Raw genomic sequence first — 19,004 nt, 5'->3', positions numbered from 1 at the left:
TGTTTGTAAAAGTCATTTAAAATACAGGTTGGTTCTCAAAATTAAAGTAAACTTTTCTGTAAAGGAAATGCAAGGTTTTCAGAGAACTATTGCGATAATACACCTTTCAAGAAACGTGTGTAAAACTTATTTCTAAATGTCAAACTGAGAGAGACTTTTCTTCCATAGTGGATTGTAAAATTGGAAATTCTTAGCTTTTTTTTTTTCCAAAATCATATAATAGTATACATATTCAATTCATTTGCTTGGCAAATAATAATGAGAAACATGATTGGAATCCAAAACATGTTCATGATGCATACTCACAATCTGAAACATATTCTTTACTTTACTAGTTTAATTATAATTTCGTTAAGCGTATTTCTCCACTTAATATTGGGTTGGCAAGCGTAATCTTCCACTTAACACTGGGTCGTTAAGCGTATTCTCTCATTTAATATTGGGTCATTAGGCGTATTCTCCCACCTCACACTAGGTCGTCAAGCGTACACCCCCACTTGACATTGGGTTATTAGGCGTATTCCCTCAACTAACACTGAGTTGTTTACGGTTGACAACTTTTTACACAGCCCGCAAATTCAATACGAACCTAACACAAAAATAGTTGGTTGTAGATGACTGGTTTAACCAATTTAAATGGGGCAGGTTATAATTGACCTATACTTATGTTTCAACATGTGAACCCGTAATCTTAGCATAGCTTACAAGTTTGTTTCAAAGGCTACCATAATATGAACAGAGTAACGAAAAAGTAATCAAATTAAAAATCTTCCTTGTGCAAAATATTTTATAGAAAGAGGGCATACATGTAATATAATTGAATTCAAAAACCATAGCAGTAATTATTTATTGTATATCACTAACTCTTGGAAAATCACAAATAAAATTAGATATGTGGAGCAACAAAACACCATCAACTAGTACAATTGTTATCCCTCAGGGGATGGGGCAACAACAGGGGCAGGGGGAAGAACAGGGGATGGGGAAGGGGGATTGGGTTTGCCGTCCACTTGCGTGAATCCGAATTTCTTGATGAGCTCATTGGCAATCAACTCGTTGGCACTATCGGTTGGGTGGTATTCATCCCAAAACACATATTTGCTTCTGTCTCCACACAATGTTGATGCAGGAGTACATGTCAGAGCAGGTCGAATGTTATAGAGGGAGCAACATGGTGAGTCCGAGTTATTGAACCCTGCAACCATCAAATTCATTACAATATCTATGTTAATATGCATAAAAGGGTAAATTTTGATGTTTTTTGTTTTAGTATTGTGTTCCAAGCTGAAGTGGCAGCTCTCCATTGGAGGGTGTCACACAAATTTTGATAAACTAACATTTTGCATGTTTTAAACATTAATAATGTCAATGTTAATCAGAGTAATGTTACAAGTCTCTCTTGTGTCACTTTTGTATTCTTTTGAGAATGATGTTGCTCTTAAAATTACCAGTGGACTTGTGATTGGTTACTATTGAATTTTGATCAAATGATGATTTTAAAAGCCACCTTATTTTTTAAGTGACACAAGAATGACACAAGAGGAACTTCTAGAATTACTTATGGTAATCATTACGTACCATATTTGTAGGGATTGCTGATCACGTCATTGACGACGTCGTAAGCATCTCCAAATTTGAAACTTGCATTGGGAAGTTTGGCTGATAGATCATCTAACAGCGTGCTTGAAGCTTGATTGAAGCTGAGAGCCAGTTTGTTTGCTCTATCCTGACAATCCCCAGATGTGCTCAGCACCCTTTGGAGTGGAATGCAGCCCATTGGCCCTAGCCCAAACACAATCAGCTGCCGTGCCCCTAAGCTGTGCAATATCTATATATACCCAAAACAATAAGAAATGTTGGGATAAATGGCGATTTAACTTTCAAAGTGAGAGAAGAAAAAGATTGATAATTGGAGATTAGTTAACCTTAAGCTGTGCTTCTAGAGTCTCCATTAAGTAGGTGATGAATCCCTCATCATTGTATGTCCATGAATCGGTATAAAGTGGCATCAAGTAATTGTTAATGAAATCATTGCTGCCTAAAGCAACCACATAACTAGATCCTTGGAAAAACTTGTCTGCTTCCTTTTTGCCAACTTTGCTTCTTATCAGTTCTATTGTCCCTTGAAAAAGCTCAATTTGCTTGTAAAGAGAAAACCTTTGAATCTGCAAGACACCCAAAAAAAAAAACACTTTCAGTACTCTTAAATGAAGCTTCTTCCACACACATATATATATATATATATATATATATATATATATATATATATATATATTTTCTTGATGCCACCTTTGAATCTGCAACTTACAAAGTAGCTACCAGTTTCATTCAGAATCCCACCACCTCCGGAGGCATAATTGACTCCATTTTCCAGAATTATGTCTTCTGTCAAAGATGGGTCCAGAAAGGCTGGTGGCCTTGGGAGGCCCGTCCGGTCACCTGAATATGTACAAGCAGGGCTGTCAATTTTGACACGACTTGCAAATTTGATACGAATCTAATACAAAATTAACAGGCTATGGTTATGGGGTCCAACAGGGACGTTAAAATGCACGACCAAAACCGAATATGCACGCGACATTATGGAAAGGAAAACCTGTAAATGTATACTAGCAATGTGCAGGCATGGAGTACCTATTATATCAGAGACTGTACGCCCATTGGTGAACCTCCCATTAGGCAAGCCATTGCCAAAATCAATGCCATACCATGGCAGGCTGGCCTGAGCCAGGCTCCGGCCGAGGTACTTGTTGTTTCCGACGTCGGAGAGGGAGTCGCCGAATATGAACTGCACCACCTTGCAATTGTATCCATCCATGGCAATTCCTAGGATGGCCACCATTACTGTTAGCACACCGTGGAAGTTCTTCATGTTTGATAAGAAGCTCCTCTGTTTCAGGCCCTCCAAGTTTTCTCAGTGAATTGTCGTTTAATTAAGGAGATTTGGGTTGCATTTAAACATGCCAGTCATGCAACGTATGGGTGGATAAAGTAGCTAGAGCTAGGCACAAACAGGAGGATGTTTTTGAGAGACAGAGACACAGAAAGTAGTTGTTTGATAAACCAACTGTTGATGATTCTAACCTACTGCAACCACCCTGATTTTGCCCAATGTCCCAAACAATTTGACATTATATATGTATGTATGAATAAAATATACAACGGAGATAAGAAAAATATCATAATGTTGCATGTCCCAACTCCCAAGTAATTTAACACCGACAAAGTTCCCTCCAAACTGGGTTAAAAGAACATGTGTCTAACCACAAAGACGAAATTAGAAATTTAACTTTAGGGAGTCGGACTGAAAAATATTATATCTCTTCTTATTCTCCCTTCAGTGTGTTACTGTCTGAAGATATATGTCAATTTAATAGACTGACATAGATTATGAATTTTTTTTTATTTTTTTATTTTTTTATTTTTTTTAGCATTAAGCATTTAATTAGGGTTGGGTCTTGTGAGTTTACCTACCAATGATATAATTTAAATTACACGGTATTGGCTCAACATGGGGGCAACAATGTTTGACTATGGAACGTTGTCAACATGTATAGACAAGGAAATTTGCTCACCCGTAGGATGTTTGCTTTTGTGGTTTAAATGTTGGTAAGCTAGCTGTATGATTGAAGAATTCACACCAGGGCGATTGGGTGAGACATCTAGGCTAGCGTACATATATATACATATATGTCTTGATTTCTTCTAGCTAGGGAAGTCCCATTTGGTTGGTAATATTCGGAGAAAGACTTTCTTTTGCTTCTACTTGTATGATATTTGAGAATATTTTCAGATTTCAAGCAATTTGTTGGCCGCCAATTGCTTACTAATGCCAGCAAGAAATAAATTAAAGTTTTTATAAAGCCTGTCTGTCCAAACAAATTAACAAACAATTCAAAACTTATTTTGGCAGGTGTGTTTCTTATTAGTTTTATCGTTTTTGTGTCCGGCCATATTGCCAGCAATTCGGCCAGTAAAATTACTAGAGATTTCTTCTAAGAATGAAGCCAAATAATTGGCGTGACTATAATAATTTCTTAACACACAATCGAAGAAAGGGACCACTAAAAACAAAACAAAACAAAACAAAAATTAGGGTGAAATTGTTCCTTTTGGGTTGGGCTTGACTGCTCTGAGCTTTAGATATAGGTTGAACTCTACTCTCATACAAATATGGGACTCTGCTAATGGGCCGGGTCAAAGTTTGATTTCAATCTGATCAAACAAAGATCAGATGGGTCTCTGCTAATTGGGTTGAACTCTACAATCCAATTTGTAGCTCTTCCTTTTTTAATATATATATATATATATATAAAGATTTTCGATAAACTAGATGGAGTGTTGATTTGGCACAGTGTGATGATTTGACAATGCTTTTGTGGAGATAGTACACGTCGTGGTCGTTTTTTCAATACACCTAACCTAACAAATGAATAATTGAAAGAAGTGGACGAAATGATTGATTTTATATTTAATGATCAATTCTATTATTTTTGAAAATACAAAACTGATTTTTTCTTTCAATTATTAGATCTTATGATTTAAAGAAGACAAATGAGAAAAATGAAGAAGCTTCGAGAATTAACGTGGTTTGACTTATAGCTTATATTCACACATCAAAGTTTTTTTATGATTACATTTTTTTTTTTTGATATTTTTAATTGTGTACAATACTCTATTTATAGAGAAAGAATATAAACGTTACAAATCTTTTATACTTTTCTATTAACAATAATAACTTTAATTTATTATTTATAATTCTTACCTCTTAAATTTTTGTAACTAAAAGAACTCTAAACTCTTAAATTTTTTATTTATTGAATTATTGTAACTCTTCTCACAATATTAATGAGCATTATAAAGCACAAGGACTTGTTGTAGATTTAAGTTATTTAACCCTTTTATTATTCTTGTCTTCTTAATTATATTAGTGAAAATTGAGATTAAATACAAATAATAAGAATTTTCTTATTAGATTGAGACTTATTTGGATGGATTCGCAATCTTTAATTCAATGCAACAACCATTTTTTAGACTGATTTGAGTGGTGCAACGTGGATTAGTGCCTGCCAAAAATACAAGGGCTTCTTACACCATACACGTGTCAAACTACTATTGGTTGCATGTAAGATATCTGACTTTCCCCTTTGAGAACCTAACACTTCCAAAACAACGTGGCATACATGTCAGCCATTTAGAAAACAAACCAAAAAATCCATGCCATTATCCACATGAAATCCCATACGTCCATTTCCAACATCCAACGGGCCACACCCTCTCATATCCCAAACCATATCCACCGCTAGAACAAAACTCACTCTATACTGAAGTCTGAATCACTCTCACACTCTCAGCACCAACTCCGACCAACGATGGCCTCCATTGCCCTCAAATCCTTCATCGGACTCCGCCAGAACACGGCGGAGAATCCCCACCTCATGACCGCCCAAACCAAACCCAGCTCCTTAAACCCCCGAAAGCTCAGAGTCGTGGCTTCGAAATCCAGCCCAAGACTGACCAACAGGAACCTCCGGGTGGCTGTGATCGGCGGCGGACCAGCCGGCGGCGCCGCCGCAGAGACCCTCGCGAAGGGCGGGGTCGAGACCTACCTGATCGAGCGCAAGCTCGACAACGCCAAGCCCTGCGGCGGTGCTATACCGCTGTGCATGGTGGGCGAGTTCGACCTCCCGCTGGACATCATCGACCGGAGGGTCACGAGGATGAAGATGATTTCGCCGTCGAACGTGGCGGTGGACATCGGGCAGACCCTGAAGCCCCACGAGTACATCGGCATGGTGCGACGCGAGGTCCTGGACGCGTATCTTCGGGACCGAGCCCAGGCGAGCGGCGCCGAGATCATCAACGGGCTGTTTCTCAAAATGGACATGCCCAGAGACGGGGAGTCTCCGTACGTGCTGCATTACACTGGGTACGGCGGAAAGGCCGGCGCGGTTGGGGAAAAGCGGACCTTGGAGGTGGACGCGGTGATTGGCGCCGATGGGGCTAACTCGCGTGTCGCCAAGGCCATTGGTGCTGGTGACTATGACTACGCCATTGCGTTTCAGGTAATTTGACTTGTACAAAAATTGCTTCATTTAAGATTGAGATTTAAAATTCAAAAATACTATTGAGTAAATTGAACTGCAGCTGAATTAAGATGAATTGACCTTGAAAATTAGTTTGTATTTTAATTTTACCTTTTTATTTGAAAATCATCATGATGTATGATAGTAATATATTTACTAAATAACTTGTTCTTTAATAGTGATTTGAAAACATATGTTTTGCTAATTACGATATAGCTTTTAAAATCGTATTTTTGTATGATTTTTAAAACATATCCCTCCATACATTTTCATAGCAATTTTGTTTAAAATCACGCTTTTTGCCTACAAAATCGCAATGCTAAATGGAATTTGATTAGGACAATGTAAAGGTTGTAACTAGGGGTATACAAGCGGTTGCGGTTAGCAGTTATTGGCTAAAACTGCAATCGCCAAGGCAGTTATTGAATATTAATAACCGCTACTGCTTAGGTGGTCAGCGGTTATTTTAAAACTGGTGGTTAATGATTATTCAAACGTTATTGGTGGTTAACTATTTGTACACTCCTAGTTGTAACATTGCAATCCCTTGTTTGCAAGTTCGTAATTGGAGGTTTTTAGGACTGGAATTGTGATGATGTGGTGATTTGTGTCTTTGATTGCAGTTGGAGGTTTTTAGGACTGGAATTGTGATGATGTGGTGATTTGTGTCTTTGATTGCAGGAGAGAATCAAGATTCCTGATGATAAAATGGCTTACTACCAGAACCTTGCGGAGATGTATGTTGGCGATGATGTGTCTCCCGACTTCTATGGTTGGGTTTTCCCAAAGTGTGATCATGTGGCTGTTGGCACAGGCACGGTGACCCACAAAGGGGACATCAAGAAGTTCCAGCTTGCAACGAGGAACAGAGCCAAGGACAAGATATTGGGCGGTCAGATCATACGGGTTGAGGCACACCCAATACCAGAACACCCTCGGCCACGGAGGTTGTCGGGAAGAGTGGCATTGGTGGGGGATGCAGCAGGGTACGTGACAAAGTGCTCGGGCGAAGGTATCTATTTTGCGGCAAAGAGCGGGAGGATGTGCGCCGAGGCGGTGGTGGAAGGGTCGGAGAATGGGAAGAGGATGGTGAATGAGGGGGACTTGAGGAAGTACTTGGAGAAGTGGGACAAGACTTACTGGCCAACATACAAGGTGTTAGATGTGTTGCAGAAGGTGTTCTATCGGTCGAATCCGGCAAGGGAAGCGTTTGTGGAGATGTGCGCAGATGAGTATGTGCAGAAGATGACATTTGACAGCTACTTGTACAAGACTGTGGTGCCTGGGAATCCTTGGGAGGATTTGAAGTTGGCCGTGAATACCATTGGGAGCTTGGTGAGGGCTAATGCACTTAGAAGGGAGATGGACAAGCTTAGTGTATGAGAGGAAGGAAGCCTTTTCTTTTCTTTTCTTTTCCTTTTGTGTAATGTCTAGCTTTCATTCTTTTGTGATTCCGTATGATCTTTGTACCCTGGAGATTAATCTGCATTATTGTTTTACTAATTATGATGCGGTGATAGTAATATAGAAAGTGCATTGTTTTACTTATCTTTGATGCTGGAAAACAGGTAGTATAAGAAAGCATGCTGTTGATTATTGGAAGCTTTGGAAATTTCTGTCTAAATCTCATTATAATTGTGGGCGATTCTCTCCCGAGAGTATTTGGGAGAGGTTTTCTGATTGTTTTTAATGCAGGAGTATTTTGATGCATCATAAATATAAAAAATATTTAATAATTGTGTTTAAAAAAGCCATGCACAAACAATAGTGAGCGTTCAGGGGCTGTATAGGCATAAAGGAAAAGGAAAATGGTCAATTTATATTTTACTATTTACTTTTAAATGTCCACCCTCGTTACTTGCTCAACTAAATTCACCTATTTTCCACCAACAAAGCGTTGACAATGGCAAAGAAGCAAGGAGTTGGTGGAAGGTTGCAGAGTCTAGAGTTTACAGTTACAGGTGTCAAGTGGATTAAGAGCTGACTTTCGACAAAATAAATATTAAAATATTAACTAATAATATTTTAAAATTTTAGAATAAAAAATAATTTAATATAATATCATAACCGAGTCCAAAATTTAAACCTTAAAATTTACAACTTATCTCTCATTTCAATTAAGTGTGTTGAATCTTAACGAATGAGATTTTGAGCCCAGATGTGAAGGATAATGTTAAAATAGTAATTTGTGCATAATTCATTTTCAAAAAGTCTCAAACTCTTGTTTTTAAAAGGTAGTTCAATCGGTTGGGAATCACGCCTCATGGAGTGATGGTCACTGGTTCAAATCCCCCCTCTCCCTCCCCCTTTTGTGTGGACAAACCCACCATTAATTTTGTTAGCTAAGATCTCTCCTTTCTTCTTGTTCTTGGCAAGTAAGTTATTAGTTTTGTAGCAAAGATCCAACGAGACTATCTCAATTAATTATTTTTCAAGGGAAAAAAATGTTACCCAAAAAAGAAAAATCATTGAAATGAAATTATCTCACCAACTTTTAGAGCCTAATCATCATTTAAAAAAGAAGAAAAAACCTCGATTTTTTGCTAATATTATGTGAAATTATCTTACTTACAAGTGAATCAAAGAATAAGAAACAAGAAAAAGGGTTTTCCATGTACTCATAATTATTTTTTTAAGAATTATAGTTTTTATTACAAATTTCTTAAAAAAAAAAAAATGGAAAACAAAGAATAAGGAAAGAGAGAGAAGATTTAATCAGAGCCGTTAAAATGGGATGGAGGGAATATGCCAGAGATTTGGTTTCATATATAAGATGCGTGGCGCAGTCGCAGGTGCCGAAAAGCAGCGATTTGTACGAGGCCCATAGGCGGAGCTCCCAAACGAGAAGCCTTTATTAAAGAAGCGCCTAACCGAAGCCTCTCATTTCACTTCCACTCTTCGCGTCGAGATCTCGAGGTTCGGTGTTCCCAATCTTTTGTTCATCTCATTTTCCTGAATTTTTTATTGCCTAAAGATTTAGTATTTGCTAGCTGCTGTAGCTTGTCAATTTCTTATCTTTTTGTTTATTTATTGTTTGTTTGTATGAGCATGAGCTCCTCTCTTCTGGGAACTTCCTGAGATTGTGTAGTATGAGATTGCTTGTGATATTGACGGATCTGCTGGGTTTGTTTTCATCTGGGTATCTCCGGATCTGGGTCATGTTTTGGAAGCGTGTTTGTTGTTGTTGTTGTTGTTGTTTGTGAAAGCATAAGTTCCATTGCGTTGAAACTGTATTGAAGAACATACATGCATGTTCTACTATTTTTGCTTTTTGGAAAAACAAGAAAAATCTTTGAGCGTTGTTTTTGGTGGTTAATTTGGTAGCGTAAAACTTCTGATTAGATGGAATAGATGTCTGTATATAGAATAAAAGGGAAAATGTGTAGAAATTGTAGGAAAAGAAAGATTTTAAATCCCAAAAAAAAAACATAAAGATGTGATTTTCAACTGTTTTAGTGATGGGTTTTCTTCATTTAAGTGATATTAGGAAGTTTTGAAGTCGTAGTGTCCTCTCCCATTCATTTTAAAGCAACTCCAGTCTACAGTTGGTCTTCCCACTATTGAAATTTCTGGAACAGAAAGAATTTCAGCCTTGATTGATTATGAGTTTATGTGATCTTATTTTCTGATTCATTATTAATGTGTATTTGTCGAATCCGGGAGTTGCAGGTCCATGTTGATAGCCTTACAATCGGTAGATTTACTTCTAATTGCAGAAGTTTATATATTTTCCCTATTTTGAAAATTTTATAACACTTGTTACAGCTTTTCTGTGAACTTAATACTTGGACATAGCAAAAGCTGGACTTATCATATTTTAACGTTTTCTTTTGTGACTCTGAAATACAGTGTCCATGGATTTGCTAAGTTTAACATCCATAGTTTTGATTGACTACATTTACATGTTGAACTGGTGTCAACAATTTTCATCGAAAAAAATTTATGGGATTGGAACTACACTTTTATTGGCCGCAGATTGTGTATAAATTTCTTTCATTGGAAGCTTTTGGTGTATTTCAGCCCAATAGGAAGTACTGTAGCTTTAAGTTTAGATTAGATCAACCTAAGCAATAAGGATATTATTTTCTAGATTAAGTAATTTAAGTGGTCTGGTTTGTTGTCAATGGATAAAGCCCTGATACTTTCTTGTTCTACAGAGTGTGAAATGGCAGCAACATCAGCAACTACCTTTTCAATTGGAACAAATGTTTCCCTTGGCTGTAAAGTGCGCTCACTTCCTCAATCAAAGCCTTTTGGTGTGAGGTTTAACTCCCAGAACCCGCTAAAGAGTTTCAGTGGCCTCAAGGCTGCAATATCTGTGAGTTGTGAATCAGAGTCATCCTTCTTAAGCAAGGAAACTAGTGCAGCTCTTCGGGCATCTTTTGCCACAAAAGCTCAAAAGGAAAATCAGAGTTATCAGTATCACCTGCAGCCCCAGGCAACTTTCAAAGTGGCAGTTCTTGGAGCTGCTGGAGGGATAGGTCAACCACTGGCACTTCTTATCAAGATGTCCCCATTAGTTTCTTCCTTGCATCTCTATGATATAGCAAATGTAAAGGGAGTTGCTGCTGATCTCAGTCACTGCAACACTCCTTCCCAAGTTCTGGATTTCACTGGACCTTCTGAGTTAGCCAATTGTTTGAAGGGTGTGAATGTTGTTGTTATACCTGCTGGAGTTCCAAGAAAGCCCGGTATGACTCGTGATGACCTCTTCAACATCAATGCTGGCATAGTTAAGAACTTGATTGAGGCTGTTGCTGATAACTGCCCTGATGCCTTCATCCACATTATCAGCAATCCAGTTAACTCAACAGTGCCAATTGCAGCAGAAATTCTGAAGCAGAAGGGTGTTTATGATCCAAAGAAGCTCTTTGGTGTTACGACACTGGATGTTGTTAGGGCAAACACATTCGTTGCTCAGAAGAAGAACCTAAAACTGATTGATGTTGATGTCCCTGTTGTTGGAGGACATGCCGGGATCACTATTCTACCTCTGCTGTCAAGGACAAAACCATCAGTTAACTTTTCTGATGAAGAAATTCAAGAGTTAACTGTTAGGATCCAAAATGCCGGGACTGAAGTTGTGGAGGCAAAAGCTGGTACTGGTTCTGCTACATTATCAATGGCATATGCAGCAGCCAGATTTGTTGAGTCATCTCTTCGTGCACTTGACGGAGATGGGGATGTATATGAGTGCACGTATGTTCAGTCAGATCTGACTGATCTTCCATTCTTTGCATCAAGGGTTAAGCTTGGAAGGAATGGGGTTGAGGCTCTGATTTCTTCTGACCTCCAAGGGTTGACCGAATATGAGCAGAAGGCTCTGGAAGCCCTTAAGCCAGAATTGAAGGCCAGCATTGAGAAGGGGATTGCGTTTACTCAGAAGCAAACAGTTGCCGCATAGAATTCAAGTATTTGGAGCCCTTGCCTCATTATAACGTCTACTTAAGTGATGTGACAATGTCTGGTTTTTTTGGCGGATTTATCATTGAATCAGTACTTTCAGTTTTGTAGAATGATTTATTTTTTTCTCTTTTCACTATCTTGAGGCCCTTCCAGTAAGAAGTTTTAGAGGTGGCTATATTGTTGTAGATTCTAAACATATAATTAATAATTTCCTTACTGGGAGCATGTAGTAGTAAATTAGTAATTGACAGTTTTGGAATAACACATGGCTGTTACAATATACTTATGTCCAGTGGATGTGTATCATCCCAGATGTTTGTGTTTTATTTTTTTCATATGCCAAAGAAGCATAACTTTATCTTTTGTTTGAACCATGAACTGTTTCTGTTATTGATAGCTCTATTGTTGAATTTCTTTTTGTTCGAATTGTGATTTAAACCTCTTGAGTGGGATAAGAAATATCTGCTATTGGTTAGGAAGGGTGTCATATCGTTATTCTGATGTTAGAATGTGTCATATGAAAGCATTGATGGAATAGAATAGCGACCTCTGATTGGTATTCTTTGTGGATTCATCATTACATGGAAGAATATAATTTATATGATTTGTGTTGAAACACCTCTTTGTTATGGAAAGGCTTGTGTACAAATTGCCGAAAATACAAGCTGGGATACTACATCAGTAATTGGGAGCACATGGCATCTCAAGTCCTCTTCCCTGTGCCTTCTGATTGAGCATGAGCTTCTCCTTTTTCTTTTGCAAACAAAACAATGAAGCCCCATGGTATCTCAACAAAGTCTAGTTCCTTGAAAAATATTTTGGTAATGATTCAAAGATCAAGAACAAATTATCCATATCAAATACATCAGCACAAAATTGTGTAGTTCAGATTTCACTGCTTTGGCAATTGATGTTTATGTAGTAAAAAGTACAAACTTGTCGGTGCAGGACTGGATCTGCCGTTCAACATTTGCAATCCAAATCAGAACACTAGGGTTAGAAACAAGGCTGAACCTGGCATTTCATAGACTGAGATAACAAAATTTGAGAAATTGGTGATGGAAGCAGCCATCCAAGAGTTTGCGTTGAAACCGAAATCGTTCTCTGTTGTGACATAAACGGCCCGTTGTTATCATTTTAGCCCTTGAAATGCTAAGTGAATATGCCCGGGTAAACACATATGCTTCTCTGCCCCGAACTCATACAACAGGACTAGTGTAACACACAAGCCTGCCCTTGCATCTCTAGCAAAAACAGTTGCCTCACAGTAAATTTGTGTAATGTGTTTCTCCAACCCCAGATATCCTTACCAATAATCATTGCAGGAGCATCGTCCTTCTTTGAAATGATGAAACCGGGTGCGATCTCTAACAATCACTTCTCGGTTATAAACCCCTGAGAGAACCTTCGCAAAATTGTGGCAATCAACACAGGTCCGAAGATTCTTGGCCACCCTGATTGTTGTGCCAGGTGGAGTTGCAAGAACCCCAAAAGCAATAGCCAATTTCTCACTGTGATAAGAGAGCGCAATCCCTTTTTCTTCGGCACCCAAATTGTGCAATTCCGAGTAAATATCAGCAACATAACCAGCTATCTTCAGCTGCTGATTAATCTCATCTAGCATCTCATAAATCTCATGCTTCCGTGGATGTGAAACATCATCCACAACAAACTCATGTACTGCTCCTTGCAATACAATCGTGCTACAGCCAGGTGTAGTTTGGATTGCTTTCTCCTGCATAAATTTCCTAACTTCCACTACCTTCTCCCAGTTGCCAGCCGAGGAATAAATGTTCAACAACAGAGCATAATCCCCAGCTTCTTGAGCCTTAAGTTCAATTAAATGTCCAATCACTCGTTCCCCAAGGGTAACATGGCCATGAATTCTGCAAGCGCCAAGTAAGGTCCTCCATATTGTCGGATCTGGCTTGAATCCCATTGACATTATGAGCTGGTAGGCCTGATCGAGCAAACCAGCACGACTCAAGAGATCTACCATACACCCATAATGATGAATATTTGGCAATATCCCAAACTCTTGGCTCATACTATCAAAAAACTTCATTCCCTCATCAACCAAACCACAGTGACTGCAAGCAGAAAGAACTCCAGTAAAAGTCTGATCATCGGGCTGAACACCCATTTTCTGCATCTCCCAAAATGCTTCGATAGCTTCTCTCCCATGCCCATTCATGGCTAAACCAGAAATCATTGCACTCCACGACACCACATTCTTAATGCGCATTCCCTTAAACACCCCATAAGCCTTATCCAAACATCCACACCGCGAATACATCGCTACAAGAGAGTTACACAAATTGGAAGCATTTCCATAACCATGCTCTTCAATGTAACTATGAATCCTTTCACCAAATTCCAACGCATTCAAGCGGGCGCACGCTTGCAAAAGAAGTAAACACGTAACATCATCAGGGTCACATCCATCACCGCCACTCTGCATGATATCAAACAAACCCAACGCGTCCCTGGTCCTGTTGTTACGTATACAACAAGAAATCAACACATTCCAAGCAACAGTATCTCTTTCAGGTATCTCATCAAACACTTTACATGCTTCATCACACTTCTCGCAACACGAATACAGGTCCATCAAAGTAGTGAGCAATAGGCTATCTGATTGATGCCCATCTCTCAAAATCGCAGCATGAACCTGAGCTCCCCCTAAAAGTGAAGAAAGTTTGATACAAGACTTGAGAGCGAACGAAGACGACAAGGGGTTCACCCGCAGGCCTTGACGTTTCATTTCTCGGTACATGAAAACCCCCTCCAGGGGTGAATTGCTCACAGAGTAGGCTCTGATCATGGTGTTGTAGTGAGATACCAATGGGTTTGAGATTTGAGTAAAGAACTGGCGGGAATAGTCCGCGTCTCGTACGGGAGAGAGAGCCAGACGGGACAAGAAGTTGAGGGAAATGGTGGGGTCTTGAAGGAGACTTGTACGGACAATGTGGGCGTGGATTTGGAGCAGATGGGTCTTCTGGGTGCATGATTTTATGAGAGAAAGCAGTCGGTTTTGTTGTTGTTCATGTCTCTGGGCGGCTTGAGTAGTGTCAGAGATGGGTTTTGTCTGGTTTTCTTGTGGGAGTGGTTTTGCAGGGATTTTCAGTGGATTTTGAGGCTGTTGAGAGGCATGAAATGCAACAGTAGTCAGCGAGCGGCGGTGCGGAATTGTTGCCATCAATGGACTTGTTTTCATTCTTTGCCTTAAAAGATTGGTTATATAATTTGAGTTCATGTCTCTTTTCACTGAGATAGTTAGAAGCTTTCGCACTGCCATAAGATTAGGATTAATTCAATGAGTCATCCCAAATGCGGTTTTTAAAATTATCAATAAATTAAAATTTAATGATAATTTTGAAAGGTATATTACATTTAGGAGAACTTTAATCCTAGTTCTCATTATGCAAAGATTTGATTCATGTATGTTTGGGAATAATATTGTGGTAAGTGGAGCGGGTGAAGTCTTGTATTTGTCACGTTCATTTCACATGGACTAATATAACAGGTTTTATATAGCGTTTTTGTTTTTTGTTTTTGCAAGTAATTGGTATAAAAAGCCATTTAAAATACATCGTATGAAATGAATATGATAAATGAGCGTAAAGAATAGCATTACTACCGATTACATTTTTATTATATTGCTTTCAATGTAGAGAAATGTTATAGGTACCAAAGTTTTTATCAAAAAATATTCATTAATACCCATCTCTTGATAAAAAATTTAGTATTCCTATCATTTTTCTCCTCTATAGATAATAGTTAATACATTACAAGAAACCCCTATTTAAATAGATTTTTTAGAAATAAAAATTAAACTATCAATTTATTAGATTTGATTATTGAATCAATGTAATTAATTATTGCAATAATGAGATCTACTTTTAATAACCAATCTCTTTATGGCGTGGAAAGCGAACCATATTTCAACATATACCCTGAAAAACCATCTTACAATTTGCATTATGAGTCCAAAAAATCATTTTACTAAGAATGCTTTGGAATTTCACTTCTATATCAAGAAAATCACAAACCATAAATCCCAAACTTGACTGGATGATATCATGATCTTCATTCATAAATCATGTACAAAAAGTCTCTGCAAAAAAGCAGAAGATTAAAAAATAAAAATAAAAAGAGGAAGCAAATTACTGGAAGCTTGCTAGCAACAACCAACAACGTATATACGTTACAAACAATGGAAATGTTTTTTGAAATTACAGGGCAAAGGGAAAAGATGAGGCCAAATATTTATAGAGGAATTCCCTCCAAGCTGCTAGGTAGCCATACAAATGGGATTTGCTGTCTGCATCAATGGCTCTGCTAATTAGGTGATCATATTACTGTCAAATGGTTCATATGATTAAAGAACACATGTATAGTTAGATTGTCATTTGGTTTGGATCCCACTTGTTTGGCGGAAAATTCTTCAAAAAGACTAGTGCATATATATATGCATGTAGCAACATCCAATATAAAGTTTTTTGGTGCAAAAAACTTCTGGAAACCTTCATTCATAACATCTATAGAACATGTTTAGGCAAGTTAACCAATCCAAGATTGGTGTTTTTTCTTTTCTGCTTGAAGAAACTTTCATGATCAGAACATTATGCAACTAGAAGAAAAGGAGTCCAACAGCAGAGATTTCTCTTCTTCTTCTTCATTCATTCTCTGATCATTAGCCATGACATCATCCACACTTCCTAGATTGCTGCTAGAGCATGACACTGAATCCATAGCCATCAGCCTTCTCCTCTTATAGTTAGCTTTAAAGCAAGCTTGTCTAAGCCTCTTGGTATTATCCTCAAGTTGCAAATCTGGGATTTCCTCCAACATCTTCTTCTCCATCTCCAACATCTCCAAGGCAATTCTCAACTTTGTTTCACTCTCTTCTCCTTCCTCTTTACCCGACTCCTGCATATATAACAACCCACATACATGCATTATTATGCATACATCATCCATGCTACATGCATGCATAGAGAGAGAGAGAGAGAGAGGGAGAGATGGTATACCTTTACATTCCTGATTAGGGTTTGGAGGCTCATGAGCTTCCTATGAGGCCACCTACGAATACCCAATTCCCTACACCTTTTCTTCAAAAGTGTCAAGCCCACATTAAGCTCTTTTGCAGCCTGCGTTATAGGCATGTAAAAGTACTGAGAAATGGCTTTCTTAGATAACATGTTGGAACTGCTGCACCTCTTCATCTTCCTCTCTACTCTATCTTCCTTCCTGCCTTTCTTCCCATTGTTACACAACACTAAAGCCTGGCTCTGATCAGCTTCAATCCCACCACCTATCTCATTCCAAACTCCATAACCGCAGAAAATGTCATCTGCAATAGAATATTGGAAAGACTATTATAGTTCAAATATTGAATGAAAAAAGAAGAAGCAAGGCATACATGTATATATATATTTAGATTTATCACCTTGAATTATGCTTGTGGTTGGCTCAAGAATATCCACTGGTGCAGAAAAAGGGTCAGTTGGGAAGACCTCTGTCAAAGGAGCAGCATCAAGAAAGCTCTCTTGTATTGGCAAGGCATACTGCCAATCCAATGAAGAATACCCACTACCACATAAAATATTAGTTCAAATGAGAAAAGGGAAATTAATCTTTTTGAAAAAAAGAAGAAAATAAGAAAAATGTTACCTCAAGTCTAGAGAAGGCATTTGGGTTGGAAAGAGGAAGGGGTCGTCATCTTTGTAGACCAGTTCACGCGTAGACCACCAACCATTGAGTGTCTGACTCGCCATTTTTGAGAGAGACAGAGAGGAAAACAGAGAGGATAATGAGGAGGCAGGGGAATGGATTTTTCTTGTTTTCAGGTGTGAGAGTAATGGCATTAGTATCGGATGAGACGCAAATATGAATGGGAGGCCGCCAGGAGCCATATATATATATATATATATATATATATATATATATATATATGAATCATGATCATGATGAACTCTATTAATGCTAATTAATCAATGCAAAACTAAGATTAAATATTTGGGGAACGTGCAGCAGCGGCCATGCATGAATCAGTGGCCGCCCGTGTGTGCGTGTGTGAGTTACAATGTGGGAAATAAATGACCACATTACATATGGAGGAGAGGGAGAAAGAAACATAAAAGATTTCCAACACCTATTCAAGCAAATGGGATCCGAGTGAGTAAAATCTCAAATGAGATTATCGCATTGCAGTGTAATTAGATGTGTTAATTTGTGTTCGTACATATAACATGTTCAGATCGTATTTAATTTAACGAGTCAAGCCCATCAACCTTAATCTACATGATGGATGCTACTGGTCTACTAGAGCCACTAACCTCGTAATGTTTTTGGGGCAATTTATATATATTTTTTGAGTGGATTATTAAGCAACTAATATTAATAATTTAAAATGGATTTCAAGAGTCTGAATGGCTGGCACGTTTACTCATTCTTCAAGGATATAGAGGTTGGAGATGAGAGTGGTAGGGTGCAAGCGTGCGTGATGAGAGGAGTTTTTATCTTTGAAGCACAATCATTATCTTATCCCCCACCAGCCGACTTTTCCTGACCCTGTTCAATTATTACACTGCGATAAATGTGTAGCCGTGATCAAATTTCAGTTTTTTTCTTTTGTTTTTTCCTTGGAATTTCTGTGTTTTATGTTGATACTCTCAGGATCTCCCTGTAACGTACGTGCATAGTGTTCAATCAATGATACAAGGGCGGCCATAATCATTTTTCCCATTTGATTAGAGTTAAAAGAAAGGTTTAATGGCTGAGTTTTACAGTTCAAAAACGTTCTCTCTAATGGCTGCGTTCCAAAATTTACTTTGTATTTACTTATTTCTCGTAAATGCAAATGAGTGGTGGATGATTGCCCACTATTTTGTTAAGTTATTAGCTTTAAATGAGAGAAGAGCTGCTCAGGGTTCATGGTTTAAAAGTTTCATAGATGACATTCTAGGCACACAATTATGTTGATGATTGCATGCATATTAAACTTAGAACAAATGGGTGTCGGGCTTAATTTTCATATAGTTTTTTTTTACCTTAACTTTTGGATCTGTATTTGATTTTAAAATCAAGATATAAAGAAAGGGAAAATTACTTATGTAGATGGTTGGTTAGAGAGAGAGATGGCTTGCAAGCTTGAGGCAAACACTACAAATCTCTCCTTATGGCAAGAGGTTTCAAACATCTTATCTTGTATTCAAATCTGGTTCATCCCTCCATTTTTATTGACCGGAGTTTTAGGCTTGTTGAGAAAAGTGGCATAGTTGAACATAAAAAGACAGAAAAATGCCGTGAGTTCCAATAGGGGGGCATAATAAGCAAAGAGTCGATGTGAAGAAATGTTAGGGGTACTAACTCTTTTACAAAAAGATGAGAATACTAACATGATATATAGCTTATTTATTAGTATTCATAGCATTTTTCTTTATTAATTGTTTTAATCATCTCCAATGAATAAGCTCAACATCATGTTATTACCCATATATTAGTAAA

General features: G+C 38.1%; 5 protein-coding genes across 5 annotated transcripts; 2 read left to right on the top strand and 3 right to left on the bottom strand.

Moving 5' to 3' along the window:
- Positions 1-781: 781 nt before the first annotated feature.
- LOC132175896 (GDSL-like Lipase/Acylhydrolase superfamily protein) lies at positions 782-2,903 on the bottom strand. Its single transcript, XM_059587988.2, has 5 exons — positions 2,635-2,903; positions 2,309-2,439; positions 1,926-2,165; positions 1,579-1,828; positions 782-1,195 (listed from the first exon to the last, which is right to left on the bottom strand). Exons 1-5 carry the CDS (start codon positions 2,870-2,872, stop codon positions 930-932), a joined length of 1,125 nt encoding a protein of 374 aa, XP_059443971.2. The 5' UTR covers positions 2,873-2,903; the 3' UTR covers positions 782-929.
- A 2,350-nt stretch (positions 2,904-5,253) lies between these two features.
- LOC132176034 (Pyridine nucleotide-disulfide oxidoreductase family protein) lies at positions 5,254-7,634 on the top strand. Its single transcript, XM_059588146.2, has 2 exons — positions 5,254-6,065; positions 6,768-7,634. The coding sequence occupies exons 1-2, from the start codon at positions 5,373-5,375 to the stop codon at positions 7,467-7,469; spliced, it is 1,395 nt and encodes a 464-aa protein (XP_059444129.2). The 5' UTR covers positions 5,254-5,372; the 3' UTR covers positions 7,470-7,634.
- Positions 7,635-8,870: 1,236 nt separating this feature from the next.
- On the top strand, positions 8,871-11,772 carry MDH (malate dehydrogenase). The gene is made up of 2 exons (XM_059587546.2): positions 8,871-9,002; positions 10,244-11,772. The coding sequence occupies exon 2, from the start codon at positions 10,252-10,254 to the stop codon at positions 11,488-11,490; it is 1,239 nt and encodes a 412-aa protein (XP_059443529.2). The 5' UTR covers positions 8,871-9,002; positions 10,244-10,251; the 3' UTR covers positions 11,491-11,772.
- A 252-nt stretch (positions 11,773-12,024) lies between these two features.
- On the bottom strand, positions 12,025-14,691 carry LOC132173516 (Pentatricopeptide repeat (PPR) superfamily protein). Its single transcript, XM_059585029.2, has one exon. The coding sequence runs from the start codon at positions 14,689-14,691 to the stop codon at positions 12,799-12,801; it is 1,893 nt and encodes a 630-aa protein (XP_059441012.2). The 3' UTR covers positions 12,025-12,798.
- A 1,351-nt stretch (positions 14,692-16,042) lies between these two features.
- On the bottom strand, positions 16,043-17,272 carry LOC132175285 (protein RKD2-like). Its single transcript, XM_059587171.2, has 4 exons — positions 17,169-17,272; positions 16,945-17,087; positions 16,526-16,848; positions 16,043-16,424 (listed from the first exon to the last, which is right to left on the bottom strand). The coding sequence occupies exons 1-4, from the start codon at positions 17,270-17,272 to the stop codon at positions 16,110-16,112; spliced, it is 885 nt and encodes a 294-aa protein (XP_059443154.2). The 3' UTR covers positions 16,043-16,109.
- Between the last annotated feature and the right edge of the window lie 1,732 nt (positions 17,273-19,004).

This window comes from Corylus avellana, chromosome 3 (assembly GCF_965113065.1).
Source record: "Corylus avellana chromosome 3, dhCorAvel1.hap1.2, whole genome shotgun sequence".
NCBI lineage: Eukaryota > Viridiplantae > Streptophyta > Magnoliopsida > Fagales > Betulaceae > Corylus > Corylus avellana.
The sequence above is the reverse complement of the archived record's forward strand: the minus strand, read 5'-3'. Positions and strand labels throughout refer to the sequence as shown.